The 17,447-nt window shown below is 37.2% G+C and overlaps 1 protein-coding gene across 4 annotated transcripts; it reads right to left on the bottom strand.

Moving 5' to 3' along the window:
• Positions 1–6,625: 6,625 nt before the first annotated feature.
• Positions 6,626–17,008, bottom strand: LOC107791906 (uncharacterized). Of its 4 annotated transcripts, none has more exons than XM_016614053.2 (8): positions 13,985–16,974; positions 13,248–13,404; positions 10,010–10,166; positions 9,082–9,208; positions 8,756–8,804; positions 7,753–7,820; positions 7,521–7,602; positions 6,626–7,090 (listed from the first exon to the last, which is right to left on the bottom strand). In XM_016614053.2, the coding sequence occupies exons 1-2, from the start codon at positions 16,940–16,942 to the stop codon at positions 13,366–13,368; spliced, it is 2,997 nt and encodes a 998-aa protein (XP_016469539.1). In that variant the 5' UTR covers positions 16,943–16,974; the 3' UTR covers positions 6,626–7,090; positions 7,521–7,602; positions 7,753–7,820; positions 8,756–8,804; positions 9,082–9,208; positions 10,010–10,166; positions 13,248–13,365. The 4 variants fall into 4 exon arrangements, with proteins under 4 accessions (XP_016469539.1, XP_075110778.1, XP_075110780.1 ...); XM_075254677.1 differs by having other exon boundaries at positions 7,490–7,602; XM_075254679.1 differs by lacking the exon at positions 7,521–7,602.
• Between the last annotated feature and the right edge of the window lie 439 nt (positions 17,009–17,447).

The following is a 17,447-nucleotide window of genomic DNA, read 5'->3' on the forward strand; positions in this document are numbered from 1 at the left end:
TGTATGTATATATACATATATATATATATATATATATATATATATATATGTATATGGGATATGGGAAAAGGTTACGGCGTTATATACGCACCACCACCTGATCAGCTGGTATACGTTGATGATTTTGCCCACAGTGGCCGAGATGATATGATGGGATGCTCTCAAAGGCTTGATGATGTTATTAACACATATACCTATGTATGGTATGATATTTATATGCATATGCATGTCATTATTAAAATGAAATGACTCACAGAGCTATGCACACGTACATGTCGAGTCTTTTACTCTATGTTTCTCTCATGTTTATTATTTACTGATTTTCATTCCTTACATACTCGGTACATTATTTGTACTGATGTCCCTTTTGCCTGGGGATGCTGCGTTTTATGCCTGCAGGTCCTGATAGACAGGTCGAGAATCCTCCAAGTAGGCTATCAGCTCAGTGGAAGATGTTGATGCACTCCATTTCTCTGGGGTTGCTTATTTGGTCAATATGATTAGTACATATATTGGTTGGTACGACGGGGTCAGTCCCGACCTTTATGATAAGTATATACTCTTAGAGGCTTGTAGACAGATATCATGTGTACAGATATTTGTATGGCCTTGTCAACCTATATTTAAAGTATATAATGGATCATGTTGGCCTTATAGGCCCGTATGTCACAGGTATAAGTTTCTATATATCAGGCTAGGTCGTTCCATGTCGGGTATTCCCTCATATTTACACTGGTTGTATCATGAAGCGCCTTCTGGCCTACCTATCTATGATGATGTAATAAGAAAGATACGTTACGTTGGTACTCGGTTGAGTAAGGTACCGGGTACCTGCCGCGGCTCATCAGTTTGGGTCGTGACAAAAGTAGTATCAGAGCAGTTATATCTTAGGGAGTCTACAAGCCGTGTCTCGTAAAGTTTTGTTTATGGGTGTGTTATGCACCACACTTATAAGCAGGAGGTTACAAGGCATTTAGGACTGTCACTCTTTCTTTTTATTCTAGATTGTGTCATTGAGCTCAATTGTAAGAACACAATTTCCTATACTCGATCTTGTTCATAATACGAGGATGCCTACATCCAGAAAGACAGTTGGTAAGAGATTGAATGTGGCTATGGAAGAGTTGAGTCAGGGGAACTCAATTTTCATGATGCTTATGATGAGTAAATGTAAGGTCTTCAGTAGATCATGTGTCTACTAAGATGTATAAGTCTCTTCACAAGGAGCCTTATGGCAAGAATATCTCCACCCCTATGGTGAAAGGCAATGAGAGATTTGGAAGTTAGATACAAGTTTGAACAAGTAAAAGAAGCAAGATGAAGAAGGGTACGAGGCGCCCAGTTAATGAAGATTATTAGTATTTACAATTCAGGAAGAGGAATATAAGCCTTTTTTAGTTACCTTCAACAATAACAGAGGTATGTACAATTGACCACACTCATCTAATTTATGCCCTATGGGGGCTAACAAAAGTAGTATAGGAGAAGGACGAATATAAGGATCCGGTTGGGGTTAGAGTGACCCAAAATGGTGGATGGATTGTTTGCATTAGTTGACATTTCCGAAGGATATTGCAAATGTGCTAATAGATCTCCTTGTGAAACACCCAGATAGTGCACACTAAAATAGTACAGCTATATATGAGTACTACAAAGATAGGAACTGAAAACCTTGAAGGGATAAATATAACCTTAGTATGGCTCCCATCCCTAGTAGAGGGAGAATGTTAGGCAGCCCGAAGAGCCAGTATATGGAGCAAGGGAAGCTAAAAGCGAAAGAATTTCTTGTTAAAGTCTTCAAGATAAAGAGATAGATAAAAATATTAGCAGGGAAGTACGAAGAGGGATAATGAAACATTATGAGTGAGATGTGATACATGGATGGAAACAATAGAGTGTTACAAAAGGAAAAGTTAGACCCTAGAGTAATAGAAATCAGTATGGACTGGTGAACAAGGATAAACTAAACATGAATTAGGAACTGAGTGATTTGATAATCGTCAGCATCATCAGAATTTCATATTGCATTCCGGAAACAATAGAGTGGACAACAAAAGAAGATCCATGATGAATTCAGAGAATGGTCATTCAGGGAGACATTCCCCTAAAGCAAGCAATATGAGCAAAGTTAAGCTTAAGGGACTGTATGTGCCAGTAGGATTACCGCAAGGTGAGTAAGGGTCATTGATGATGTGAGAGGATGCCAAAGATGAAGAGGAAAAACATCTATAGGATCATAGCTCCAAGTCTTAGTACTCCCCTAAAAGGGAAAATATGGAATGATAAAGGAAGAATGCGATAAAAAATGAGAAAGGGATGAGATTGCACTTATCCAAATGTTACAGATATGCTATGATTCCAGAACGTTATGTAAGCACGATGTCAGAAGAAGGAAGTAAGTATTCATGCCTGGGATGTTATTGATAGATAAGGATCCAGTACGTGAAGTAAGTTAAGATAAGGAAATAACCTAAGAAATATCACGCGGAATATGGATATGAGAATGGGCCGATAAGTAGTTAATAGTTGACTCAGGAAGAGCCTAGTCATGACCAGACAAGAAGTTACAGACAAATCAGCACATCATGCAAGATAAATGTAGAAAAACCCAACATGGAGAATTCAGCTTTGTAGTAATGTCATTATAATACTTGAGATACATTCAAATAGGAGTCGGGATAGTTAAAGGTACCGTATGAGTGTTACGGGGATAAAAGAAAGTGCCACTGGGAAGGCAATCAAAATATCAGTTCAGAAGAAACCCTACAAGCACAAGGGCACGGAGGTAAGCAACTACGGATGATTATAGGCAAGAAGGACATCAAAAAGGTCTGTAATAAGCTCATAGTTTTATGAGAGTCAAGGGTTCTCCCTAAGTACTACAACAAAAGACTAGCTGAGGAAATAAGGAAGAAGGCTTCAACCTAAGCACAACGACCTAAAGAGGAAATGGTCGTGTAACCACAGTCTCGCAACCACATTGTAAGCACTCCAAAGGAAAGCGGCACCTACCGTGGCTAATGAACGGGAAGTAAAATTAAAAGTAATATTTGAGATCATATGAGTTGTATGAAAACTCTGGCATATGTGGGCACTAAGATAAGCGAAGTATGGACTCAACAAGGGGACAGAAAGACTAGAAAAAGTAATAGCTTATGTTGAAAGAAAGCTAAGATAGAACAAAAGAAATTATTTGATCAATGATCCAGAGTGGGTTACGTTATGAACACACTTAAGGGTTCAGAGTTTTATAAATGCAGCATATACAGCCGTAGAAGATTCTGGTATATGTTAAAAGAAAGAATTGAGCCCAGGTCTTAGACGAAAGATTAAATTGTTAAAGGATTATATCATGCATATTCCTCAGGGCCTGCGAAAGGCTAAACAGAATAACTAATACCATGAACCACAGATCAGGAGATGATTTAAGCCGACATAAAGGCTGACCAGAAGAAGGAGGAAACTAAAGAGTTACATCAACGAAGTAAATCAGGAATCCGATCATTGGACCCAGAAGTTATAGGAATCATGATTGAGAACATAGCAGAATCATTCTTAATATTAGAGGTTTAAGAGATATAGCACAACAACTATATTCTATAACGGCTCTACGATAAATCTAGTTAGAAAGTATGAGCCTCATAAGAAGGTAGTATGAAGATCCCACCGGATTGCATATGCACCAGAGGTGCGAGTATTATCGAGTTGTGGATGTGAATTATACCTATGTGGAAAGGGGGGTCATAAAAGAGATGGAAGAGGTGATGCGAGATTTTAAGGTAAGTAAGGTAAATGTGAACAACGTACGAGATACTCAAATGCAGGATGTGGTGAATAGTCCATACTGCAGATAAAAGGCTAGAAGCACGGGTATTCCGTAACCAGGAATGATAGCGTCATCGTCAATAGCATATCTTCTAGCCTATGGTTTCTAGGTGCCGAGAGATCTAGCTGGGAGAGTAAAGAAGAGTTAGAGATGATGTGATGTCTCGCTTGATGTTCCAGAATAATACGATGAAATCTATGGTTCAAGCAAGGTTGCGAGCAGTATATATGGATATATGTAGGTCGCAAGCTAAAGTATGATAGAGCAACAAGGTTTTAGGAAGACAAGAGTAAGGAAAAGAATGGGTGAGTGAGAAGGTAACGAGAAACTGATGAGTCCTCGGGATTAAGCCCATAAAAACAAGATAGCTGATGGCTTCTTTAGGTTATAGAAAGCTCAGTATAACCTGAATGAACTCAAAGGAATTTAAGACTAGTAGCATTTAAAAGAGATGGAATACTGCCCTGGTAATAGAATAAAGGTGTAATTGTGATAGATAAAGGATGATGTTTGAGCCTTCGATTGAGCAATGATTTGAAGAGGATTTCATGGATTGTACGGAATTAAAATACCCACGTAAGGTGAAACACATTGGGATGCTATAGAATACGATTATTAAAGTATAGTATAACCCCTAGGTGGATCAATCTAATTACTCCAGATGTCACCGATGAGACGCGAGCCCTAGCGGCAGTGTTACATAAAAGATCAAGTTATCAGTAGTAGATGATGAATCGACATCAAGGTGAATCAACAATAGATGGATAAAAGTTCAACAGTGGAGATGAGATTAGACCATCAGTTTTAAGGATAAGCAACGAGAGTAACCCGGAGTTGGTTGCAGACCTCAGTAACGATAAATTGAAGTAAGAATTATGGTACAGTATGACCTACATAGATGCAGTAAAGTCATACGAATGGATAACTAGGTCTATGAAATAAGATATAGCCATATTCGCAAGTTCTACAAAGTACCGAGCGAAGAACTTCAGTACACCTATAGATGCCCAGAGAGGCATCCTATTAAGCCTTGTATATGTTTACAAAGTAAGGCCTAAAGATTGGCTAAAAGCTGAAGGAAAAGGGAGAGAAGAGTCACATAGGCACACTTACAAGGTTAGTATCGTAAAGGCTGCATGATAGAAGATAGCAACAGTTACGAGATTGGAAGGAATTCGATCACAAGTCATGGCGTGGGAAAGGGGCCTAAAGGGGGGAATGCCCTGGCCTTTGGCTTTAGTCACAGAACAACTGCCTAAAAGGGCAGTGAGAGTATTAAGGTATTCACAAGAGTTATAAGTTATGAAAATGATAAGAGCATCAGTCAACATTCGAGGATGAATGTTCCAAAGGGCGAAATAATGTTACACCCCATGCTTTCGTATGTGAAAATATGCCATAAGTGAATTGATGAAAACTCGAGAACAAGATGTTACATCCCACATTTTCGTATGCTAAATTTTTGTCATAAGTTACTTAACGTAAGTCCGGGAATGAAATTATTTTGAGGTTATTTTGGGATTATACGCATTATGCTATTTCAAACAAATGATGAGTAAAATTCGTGAAGGAGAAAAGGTAAGCAAATAGGAGAAAATGAATTTCGTCGAAATGTGACATGTTGGGGTAAAATATGGTCTAAGCTATAATATCCCGTATTTATGACCTAGTGCCATACAAGGTACCACATGGCCATAATAGAAAGGTATGCAAAGTGTATTAAAGGTGAGTAGTGTTTTAAGTAATTTGAGATAATTCCTAATTATGTGGATAATTGGTTAATTATTGATTTAATGGGAGATTAACCATGTAATTAAGGATTTGTGGATAATTGTAGGTGGGAAAAAGCCCCCACGTGGCAGCAAGTAAAGGATGAGTGGAGATAACTTGACCTTGGGCAATCTATTAAGTTAACACATTGAAAGAGAGGGCGTAATAGTTATCCCTACACTTTGTCTTGAATTAATCCAAAAATAGACCACCTGGTACTCGTCTTCTATTTCGACACTTCAAAACATTGTTTAATTCTCATCCAAAACGAGCCCTCCTTAGCAGCAAACAAAATAATTTGCTACTTTAATCTATAAGTTGTCCAAACTCCAACCTAATAACTGTTGACATAAGAACTGCTGCTCAAGAAACAAATGTGAATTTCTCTCAGGTCCTCAGCTTCACCCTCCACAATCTTCATGGTAAAATGAAGCTGCCTATCAAAGGTTATCTGGTAAACCAATACATTAATGAAATATAAGGATCGGAATTATCAGTCTCCCTTTGAAATGCGTGCAGAAGAGACTCAGAGAAACAGTACTATTATTGCAGATGCCTTGTTGCTTCAACAGTTCAACCAAACAAAATGTTGACAAGCAAGCTGGTAGAAGTCAAGTACCAATGGATCGTCCAAGTCATAGCAATAAGCTTTAAGACTTCCGGAATAAAATAGTGTAATCAGTCCTTAATGAAGTATTAAAGTTTCAAATTCTTCATGAATAAATAACCTCAGAAGCTTGCTTCTTATCTCCTGCTAATTAAATGCAGCAGAATTTTACTAGCTCAGATGTATAGCCAGGACGGATACATGAGGGCATTCCACTTTAAACTAGAAAAATTATTAAATTGATTGCAACTAAAGATGATCTCAACTAATCATTCGAGAGATTAACAACATTAATAAAACCAACCTTTATTAAGAGAAAGAGATGCATTTTCTCCTAGTGACAGAGCTACACTTCTGAGCTCATGGTATCAAGCCCCTCTCAACAGTGAGCAAACTGAACTTCATGATATTCTGCTCCTATGTGATCATAAGCTCTTTCTTGTTGAAGACATAATTAAGTAAATAGAAGTGCTCTCTCTCTAACAGCTTAAGCTTTTAGATGAGACGGTCACACACTTCAACATTTCTGATGGACAAATTCTTTGGTACTGTTTCTTTTTGGCATGCGAGTACATACTTAAAAAGACTTGATTCTCACATACAATCAACTAATTCCATGTCAACTCCTGAAACCATAAACTTGCAGCTTGGGCAGAAAGAACTTCTTAGAAATGCGTACGATACACCAGCTTCAACGTAGATTACGGAATGGAGACACTCATATAAGCAGGATTACATACTGAATCTGCAGATCTAATTCAATTCTCTTTAAGTAACACCATCTTGGGCTTACCGCTATGTACCGAGTATTAATCCTTGCGTGACAGAAACTAGACAAGATACACGGTTTCCTCAGATCAGGGTGTGTAGTAAAAGGTTTGATGAATCTGGCACAAGCATCCAATAAACAGGCAAAGTTAGATTCTTTGAAAGATCAATTACTACATTAGAAAGGTAACAACAGAAGAAGACACATAACTGGATCGGAAGTACTCCAAAAGAAAACAAATAGATAATACAAGACACATAACTGGATCGGAAGTACTCCAAAAGAAAACAAATAGATAATACTTTTGAGATGGAAAAGAAAATATCAGAAACTTTCGTATTACTACTATATCATCATCATAAGCCAACAATATCAATTGATTATTTCTAGGAGTCATTCAGCATGAAAATTCACCATGAAATCCTTGAAACTTGAAAGAAAACCAAAGGGTTAAAGGACTAGAATGGCGTACAAGTAGATAGAGATAAGAAACACCTTGTATAGAATGAAACTATACCAATTTAGGAGGAAATGAGAAAGAAAAAAACCTAGCAGGGTTCTCATCAAACCAGATTCTGCTGGGTGTTTTAGTTGACATCGACGTGTCCCCATCGTCTAGCCAAACCACATCTAACAAAGCAGAATCTATTAGAAGGACTAGGAGAGCAGGCCTTGCGTAAAAGAATAATGGACATAATTCGTCTCTTTAATATGAATCAAGAAGGGCCAAGAATTCCTCAAAGATATAATAAAAAGAAGTAAAGGAGATTAAGAGAGAACCTGCTGAAAAATAAATAGGATTTTTTGGCAAATTCGTCTCAATAGCCATCAAGCAGCAAACAAAGTTCCTGTTGGATAATGTTAAAAACAGATATTAGATACTTTACATACACATTTTATATTGCAAAAGGGAACCAAATTGTATGAACTTACATAACTATCTTATATTGCGAGGGAGATCAAATTGTGTGAACTACAGTCAGTGTATACATCAGGGGAAGGGGAAAGAGTTAGGAACAAGCGAATTAGTTAATTGATCCAGTTTGTCAATTATACCACAAACGTAAATAATAATACTCCCTCCATTTTACTTTATATGACACTCTTTCCCTTTTAGCCCTCTCCAAAAAGATTGACACCTTTCTATCATTCCCATTTTACCTTTAATAACACTCTCTTATTGGAATGACATGACATCTATCTATATAAGAGACGTCCAGCACTATGTGGGTGCTGGAAATGCACATAACAAAAGGAGAAACAACTCTGTTCTTTCAACACGTATCTATATATATGTGAGTTATATTCGTGCAGACACACAAGCATCTTTATCTGCAAGAATGCTGGTAAATGTTTTTTCATTGATATTTCATATAATGATATGCCTGCATCTAATATGCCAAATGACATTGACCAGCTTAGACTTTGATCAATTTCATACAAGCTATTCAGTTTAGACAAAATGACCACGCCACTCATGGATACTTGTAAATTAAAATGACATAAGTTTAAATCTCAACTAATACTTCAGGCAATATTTTGTTCGCATACCCCCTCCTCCCTTGAGCCGCTTAAGTTATCACAGCAGTAGCTAGGGGATATAAAACGGAGCTATTCCAAGAGTAAATGCAGGTATGAGAACCTTGGCTGCCAGCAAGGCAGCAACGAAATTGTAGACCAGGAATTATCAGGTTTTTACATTAAGTATTTGCTTCAACCTAATAGTCACGACAGAAGACTAACTAGTATTTGTGGATAGAGACAGATAGGGAGTAATCATCACCTGTGCATGTGGCTTATAGCAAGTTGTCTGGTGGATTAGCGCGTGCAAGCTGGAAGGACACCACATCAACACAAAAGAAGTAGGAAAATAGAAAGAGATTAACTAGAATTGTGTTAAACAGAGCAAATTAACCTACTCATGAATACATCCTTGCACACATCGTAATGATAGTAAAGAAGTAATTGCCCTTCGTGGCCTTGATTGGTTTTAACAATTGATTTAAGAGCTTACCAATAAAGAAATGCAACGGTCTCTTTTTCCTTTCCACTTTTATTTTAACGATGGAGAAGGCAGGAAGATTTGAATGGGGATCGAAGCGTTCATACCTAGAACATCACATGGGTTGGAACACAACCTTCATATTGTATCCAACATGACCACACCTTGAAGCCTTGGAGAACAAAGCACTGCTGTATTACTTCTTTCCATTACAAGCATATTCAAAGTGCAACCCTTTGCAATACAAAAACAAAAGCCCGAAGTTAGAAAATAGAAAACATGTCCACAAATATATGTAAAAATGTAAGATGCGCTAAGAATCAAAGAAATTGTGTCAAAATGAAAACAAAAACGGAATCAAAGTTGTTACAAGGCCCACAAGGTTCATACTGCTTTATAAAACTCTCATTTCAGCATATTCTCAATCGTTAGAGTGTTTGAATAAGTTGCAATGCGACAGCCACATTTTGAGCTGCAATAGATCTCTTATTATTATATTCAGAACTGGAATAGAGCAGTTTCGGATAAGTTGCTCTACAAAAGCCATATAGAAACAACAACTACGCCTTAGCCCCAAGCAAATGGGATCGGCTATATGAGTCCAAACTCTGCCTATATGAACTTGGTCGCATTGCCGGATCTAAGCTCGGATAAAGGAGGGTTGCAGTATGCGGCCAACCAGCGTAAAACTAGTCAATTCATGATTAATCCTCACAATGCAAAAGCCACATTGAAAAAGATCTCTTAAAGAATATTTTCAGAAAAGGATTTAATATTTTCCCAAAAACAGCCACATTTGAGCAGAGATCTCTTACAATTAAGAATTCAAATTTGACGTGTAAGAATTTACTTTCTGCTAGCTATGGGGGTTGCGTCAACCCATAATGGTGCTCCATTCTTATAGGCACTAAACATTTACTAATTAACCAACATTAACGAAGTCATTTCCACACAAGAAAGAACCAAAAAGAGAGAAAACATACACACATTCATATAGAAGAATTGCAACAAAGGGAGAATTTTAGGTTGTGAAACCTGAGGAATCTCTCAATAAAAGAAGGTTTCCTTGCCCCATGACTCAAGTATTGGAATGTTCTTGTGCTTTCCGCAAGGAGAATCAAGTAAGTAGTTTTAACAAAGTTTTGATCCCTAGTGGATATTCCTTCACTGGATTGGAGCCCTGACTTGTCTCCTGGTCAAATAAAATTGGTGTGAAAACATTTCATTGCACATCTTTCATGGAGTAAATCAGCGAAGCATTTCCGGTAGATGTGTAAGAATACATGTCTAACTGATGAAACTAAGTGTTTTGGACATCAATAATGTGAAAAGAGGCATTAAAATCGTTAGATGCATAAGTGAAGCAAGTGATTCTAGTCCCACAAAACACCAAAATGTAGAAACCATTTCAACCCAGGAAAGCAATTTCTTATTGGCTGAGCCCCCAAGGCTCTAATCTAGTGTTAAGTATATGTGATGTGTAGGTTAGGCGCATGTCACGGATTTGTACCATGTCGTAGACAAAAGCCTAATATTTAAGTAGAGAAGGGTAGAAAGGCAGGCCCATTATCCTCCGATTTTCAAGTCATTGGCCATTGACCCTCAGGGATTTCTCGGATTATAAAAAAAAGTTGCTACGGTTTACAACAGTGGAGCATAACAGCACATGCACGGGGTCTCTGCCACTTTTATGAATAAATACTAGCATATATGTGATGGACTTCTATCAATTTTGTGCATAAATGTTGGCATATGAGCTAGATCTATGCCAGGTTGTATGAATAAATATAGGCGCATATGTGGTGGACTTCTGTCAATTTTTCTCATTAATGTCAGTGCACATGCGCGAAATAACCAGGGAATATAAAAATTGTCAATTTTACATATAAAAGTTGTAGCACTTGTGCCAACTGATGTGCCAGCCTTCTAGTATTTACATTGTTGTGTAGCACGCACATACAGCAAAAGGACACGCGGCTCCATTAATTCCAGTTTCTTGGTATAGGTGTAGAATATGAATCATGTTTTGATCATTATAAATGGAGGACATTAGTTGCTCATTGCATGATGTTGTGAAATTCAAAGAATCAACTACTTCTTTTTGGAGTTATTTGGCTACTCATTGTAAGCGCTCTCTTCTTTGGTGAGTATCGCTTCACGCATGAAGTGATCCTCGAAGCAGCATCCTCCCTATTTCCCTTAAACCATGTATTTTTTGTAATTTGCACCCTTAATGTATGCGCTCTTCTGCAGTTCACACCTTATCTTATTTTTTTAAATGATTTGCACCCTAATCTCTTAGCATCTAGAAAAGTCTTTCATCAATTTAGCATTTTTAGATCTACTAATTGTTTCATCCTCAAACCTACAAAACTAGAATCACCTCCAATGACCCAGAACAATTCATTCAATCCTCTTACAGCTGCAATCTCTTTCCATAATTCTCGACTGTTTTTCTATCACAAGGCCCATACTCTAGTAAGAAAGCATTTGAAGCCAGTGTTAAGCTCTTCCATCCATACAGAAACTGTATTGATACCTAAGAAGCTGTCATAACAGTCTCATCTCCTTTTATACCACATAATGATGATACCCCACTATTACCTTGAGCCTCTATTTCAAACAAATTCATCCATCGATTTCCCTCATTTTGTTTGATGATTGAAGAATTATAATGTTTAAGCTTTGTTTTAGTGAAGCAAAATATATCGGAATTCCACTTATGCACCATTAGTATTATCATCATCCTTTTGTTTCTATTGTGTAATGCCCTAAATTTCCAAACTTCCAATAGAAAATTTTCGGCTTCATCTCTTATCAGTGACAAAACTTCTACCTCTATTCTTGCTTTCACCAAATTTAACATTGAATTCCAATAGCTGCTTTAGCTTTCTGCTACTCTACCTTTTCGGCAAAGGGCTTTTCACTGAACTAGAATTTCTATCAAACCTATTCTTTTCAATGCGTAAAAAAAACTTTAATAGATCATCTTTGTACTCCATAGCATGCAGACCAAGCTGCTTGCATAATTTCAGCATATTTCTTGACCCATATTGAAACTTCTACTTGATTCATCCTCCCTTGTGTGTTCAAAGCATCGTTTCATACCAAGACAGCATCAAGATGCCCATGGGCTGATCTATTAGCATCATCAAAAAAAAGTGTCTGCTAGCTGTCCAATATTCTCAATCTCACCCACCAGAAAGATCTCATACTTCCCTAAATTGATCTTCAAACTTGAGACTGCCTAGAAGCATAGAAGAGATCTGTTTAGATTCTAACACTAAAACACTACTGTATCATCTGCGAATGGTAGGTGGTACGCCCGTATGCTATCTTGCCTCCTCCGTTGCCCTTGAAGCCTCTGAACTAACCTACCCTTGTCGCCCTATTCATTATCTTGTCCAATGCTTTCTTAACCAAAAAAATAGCATGTGAAACAAGGGGACTCTTTGCCTTAGGCAAAACCTCGTTGACCAAAACTAATAATCTCAATGTGGATATGCCAAAAGTCTATGTCTTTCCTGAAACCAATCTCCCCATTACATACTCCTGAAAACCCAATAGATGTGGTTATACGCCTTTCCAAATCCAGCTTGCAAAGCACACCTACTTTTCCAGTTTTTGATCTCTAGTCCACAAGCTCATTTGCAATTGAATCCGCTTCAAGTATCTGTCGCCCTTCTACAAAACCATTTTGGGACGTTGAAACAATGGAGTCTAACATTCTCTTAAGTCAAAACGGAAAGCAACATGCAAAAATTTTATAGATGCTTTCCAGTAGACTCTTAATGTTGATGCCCATTCGCTCTTTTGTATTTCGCAATAAAAGAAGAATTGAGGCTCTTTTCATGCTTCCTTATAGTACGGTATTGGCGATATCGCTTTCATAATATCCTCTTTGACTGTTCTCCAACACTGCTAGAAGAAAGCCATCGTAAACTGTACGACCCAACTTCTTTGTAGCAAGTAATTCATTCGAATATCTTTTCCTTTTTTTGGGGGGTGGGGGTAAGTAATTCATTCAGATGCCTATGGTCCAACGTTGAAGCTAGGCATAGAATCCTGCCATGGTCGTCAATTTCCTCAAGCTATATAAAAATGAAAGGTAGATGAAAATATTTGAAATAATACAGACACATGGGAAACACAAACCAGAAACTCTAATAGCAAGCTAACAATCAAGTATACGTCAAATAAATGTATCAAAAATAGAGACGAGAATAATTTGCAAAGCTAGTGAGATTGTGATATTTGTGTATATGCTACTTACTTGGTTATAACAAGGTCAAACTGCAGCCTGTCAACTAGTGCAGCTCCAAGTATGTATATCAGGTGCCAACAGGTAGTGCCTCATAATGAGATAGACTCAACGTATCATTTCTTGACCTTTAAAGGAGCCGAATGGTGGTGGATTTCGATGCATGTAACTGGGAAAAAAGAATGGTAGAAAAAGGAAGTGAAGGAAGAACCTCAACATTTACATATATTTACCAAGGAATTACACGCAAAGGCTTCAGAAACCAACAAAGAACATAGCAACTTCAGTGGATTAAGAACACTAAAACCACACAAGAACATGTACTTTAAAGAGTGTACACAGATAAACATATGAGCTGCTTCTCACGGCGTTAAAGTCACTAGGTAGAATCTACTGGAATGTGTACATAAATATACAGTTCTTTTTTAATTACCAAAAAAAAAAAAAAATACAGTTCTTTCCTACTTCTAACACTTGGGATCTAAATCAAGAGTCAAAACGAAGTTTTCCTATCTTAGAGATGATGAATATTATGAATCTGAAACATTCTGTTCTTATGTTTATAGGAATAGGTTTAGTTCTACCAGCTCCTTCTGTTATTGGATTTAGTTTATTATGTCAACACGGACCACATTGGAAACGTTAACTGCAGAACTTCAAAACTTATAAAGCGTACAAAATACATATGAAACCAACAAATAATTTGTTATATCTATTGAAAGACAGAGCTGAAACGAAGAGGTACTGACCATGTAATACAAGCTCTGGGAGAGTTCAAGTGCATTCTCCCATCTATTCATGCTTACTAATCCCTTAATGAGGTTAACAAAGTCCGTAAGCTCTGGAACTGCACCTTTCTTTATCATGTCTACATATAATTCAAACGCCAATTCAACTTTGTTTGAAACAGAAAGGCACTCGATCAAGGAAGAGTACATTTTCTTATCAAGATTTGAAAATGGCAAAGATGATGAAGCCTCTTTAAGTAGCTCCACGGCAAATTCAAGTCTTCCTGCTTTTTGATAGCTATCAATTAGAACCCTATAAACTGGAATAATTGGAAGAGAATTTTTGTTGCCCATGTCCTCTAAAAGACCCAGACTGATTAAGTACTCTCTTTCCAAACCTTCAATAACCTTACGATGGCTGGCCATGTGTTTCGGCCAACTTATTTGTTTCATTTCCTCAAGAAGTTGGAGAGCCTCATCTAAAAGTCCTGCAGCACAACAATGCTTTATTGCAACTGAATAGGTTATGTAATTTGGTGCGCAACCCTTATTACCCATCCTTTCGATGAGTTCAAGACACTTACTCACTTTTCCAGCTTTGCCAAATCCATCAATCATTGCAGTATAGGTCACAACATTTGGATGACACCCCTTTTCTTCCATCATCAACATAAGTTTATAAGCTTCATCTATTTTACCAACTTTACAAAAGCCATCTACCATCTCTGTGTATATAACGACATTTGGGCGGCAAGAACTTTCGAGCATTTTAGACAAGACTTTTATAGCAAGATCCAAACGATTATCCTTAAATAGCCTATCAATTAGAGAGCTGTATGTGTAAACACTCGGACTATATCCACATTCTGACATTTTGGTAAATATCTCTTGCGCATCATCTAGCTTACCCACCTTGCAAAGCCCATCAATTAATGCGTCATAAACAATATGATTTGGCTCGCATCCTTCCATTAACATGACATCCAAAAGATTGCGAGCTTCTTTCACCCTATGTGCTTTGCACAAACCATCAATCATAGCTCCATATGTAACGACATTTGGCTCCTTATTACCATCAAGATCAACCTTGAAGTACGACTCTACTTCAGCAGTATCTAGACTCCCCTTCATTCTTGCATAGATCTGGCAAGCCTTCTCTATGTGTCCAGCTTTACAGTATCCATCAATCAAAGCAGTGAAAGTGACAATATTTGGAACGCATCCTTGCATTAACATCAATTCAAAGAGCTCATTTGCATCTGAGATTTGCCTTTGCTTGAGGTAAGCATGGATAATAGCTGTGTAAGTCACTACATTAGGAGTACAACCCTTTTCAATCATTTCATTAAACCAATTATGAGCCTGTTGAATAAGGCCAGATTTACAAAAGCTATCAATCAAAATTGTGTAAGTATAAACATCTGGAATAATTCCATTCCTCATCATTTCTTGGAACAACAGGAATGCCTTGTCTACTTTGGAGGCATTACAAAGAAAACCAATAACTTTCGAGTATGTACTGACATCAGGTATAAAACCTTTGCTCATCATTTCTTTAATAACATTAAAAGCCTCCTCATATTTTCCAAATCCACAAAGGCATCGTGCAAAATTGACCACATTGACTTTATTCAGTACTTGTCTTGCATTTAGCATTTCATTATACACATCTTCAGCCAATTCTAGCACATCCTTGCTTGGTAACTCCTCAATGCCACAAATACCACCAATCAATATGTTGTAAACTACGTATCCTGGCTTACAGCCACAGCCATCCATTTTTTTGAGCAATTTATAGGCATACCAGTAATCTCCTGATCTACAGTATGCATGTACAAGAGAATTAAATATTTTCTGACCTGGATAACAACCTTCAGAAATCATAAGATTAAGAACTCTCTTGACACGACCAAGTTTTTTCCTGTTTAAAAGTGCACAAAGCAAAACTTCATAGGTTACACGATTAGGGATACACGAACTAGTCCGCATTATATTGAGAAAATTCATTGCTTCTTCAAAGAGGGAACCTTCACATAATCCTGAAATCATATTAGTATAAATCACTGTATCAGGCACAAACTCTTCCTTGTCAATTAAATCAAGGCCTTCTCTCCATTTACCCACTTTGCACAATGATCGCGTAAAGCTATTTAATGTACGCTTGTCCATCTTAAAGTTAAGTGCTGACATCTCCTTGTATATCAAAGATGCAGTCTCCAATCTATTTACTTGCAGAAACACCTGAATCAGAGCACTATAAGTGGCCGCCGAGGGCTTGTAACCAAAATTCTTGAGCCTTCCCAGCTCCTGCAATGCTAAATCCCACAACCCATTCCTGCAACACTTGCTTATCAACACATTAAGCAACTTGCCAAGCACTTCCCTATCATTTTTTCCTATATCTTGAACAAAATGTAATGGGACATCACACCCTATTACATCCAACAAAGCATCATAAACAGATGCATTATGCACATAGCCAATTTGTCTACCAGCCCACATGAAAAACTTAACACCCAATTCAGGGTTATGTATATTTCTCAACACATCAACCACTAAACCAGGGTTGAGCTTTTCCCTAAAATGCCTAACAACTCTCTCAGTTCTCTCTCCAAACCCATCATTACCCTTCCTTATAGCATTTATAATCAAGAAAGCATCATCTGAAAACTTACCAATCTCATCTTTGGAGATAACTTCAGCACCCAAGATTGAATCCATTTCTTGGACTGAAAATGAACCACCCATCTTCTTTTCTTGTTGAAAAGATTCATTTTCTGGGAATCTCAGTTCTGGGTCTACCAATGAAACAAGGTTATTCTCGGAGCATATGAATCTTGAAGAGATTTTGAAAGGATGACCAACAAAACGAGCATATCTGAAGAGCCTTATGGTCATTCTACGGCTAAGGGGTTTAAGGGGTTTATGGAATCTCAGTTCCGGACGATAGCGTGGTGTTAAATGACAAGTGAAAGTCATTGGCCTTTTGGAACAAGAAAAATCTACTACTATAATCTTTTTCTCTTAGAAAGCATCAAACTAACCAATTTTTTGGAATTTGGACATAAAAAAAGTTTCCTTTTATAAAAAGAATTTACATATTTAAAAACTACTACATAAAAATAGAGATTTTTACCTATCTATACTACATAAAAAACTTATTTACCCTCCCTAATTTTAACTTAGGTACATGGTTATATAAAATTTATCAGTTATATACAAATTAATTTTAAATGAGTATCCCCTCTCTCTCTCTTTTTGTCTCTATCTCTCAATCTCTCATTCTCTGTTCTTTCCCCATTTTTTCTTCCTTTGTTGTTCTATGCTTTTTATCCTTTCATGTTGTATATAGTTTTAATGGAATTCATCAATGGATTTCCATCGTATTACTAGAGAGTTTTAACTTATCAATTTTCTTTCATGTTGTACAATTGGTGTTCGAATTGAAATTATCAATTAATAAATTTTGACTTTCCACCATTGA

This window comes from Nicotiana tabacum, chromosome 1 (assembly GCF_000715075.1).
Source record: "Nicotiana tabacum cultivar K326 chromosome 1, ASM71507v2, whole genome shotgun sequence".
Taxonomy (NCBI): Eukaryota; Viridiplantae; Streptophyta; class Magnoliopsida; order Solanales; family Solanaceae; genus Nicotiana; species Nicotiana tabacum.

What these genes read in the sequence shown, in the direction of transcription:
- LOC107791906 (XM_075254679.1), bottom strand. Translation starts at nt 16,942, where the DNA reads ATGACTTTCACTTGTCATTTAACACCACGCTATCGTCCGGAACTGAGA. An exon ending in CCCAGAGCTTGTATTACATG is followed by an intron (nt 13,405 to 13,984) that starts GTCAGTACCTCT and finishes CTTTTTTCCCAG; the next exon opens with TTACATGCATCGAAATCCAC.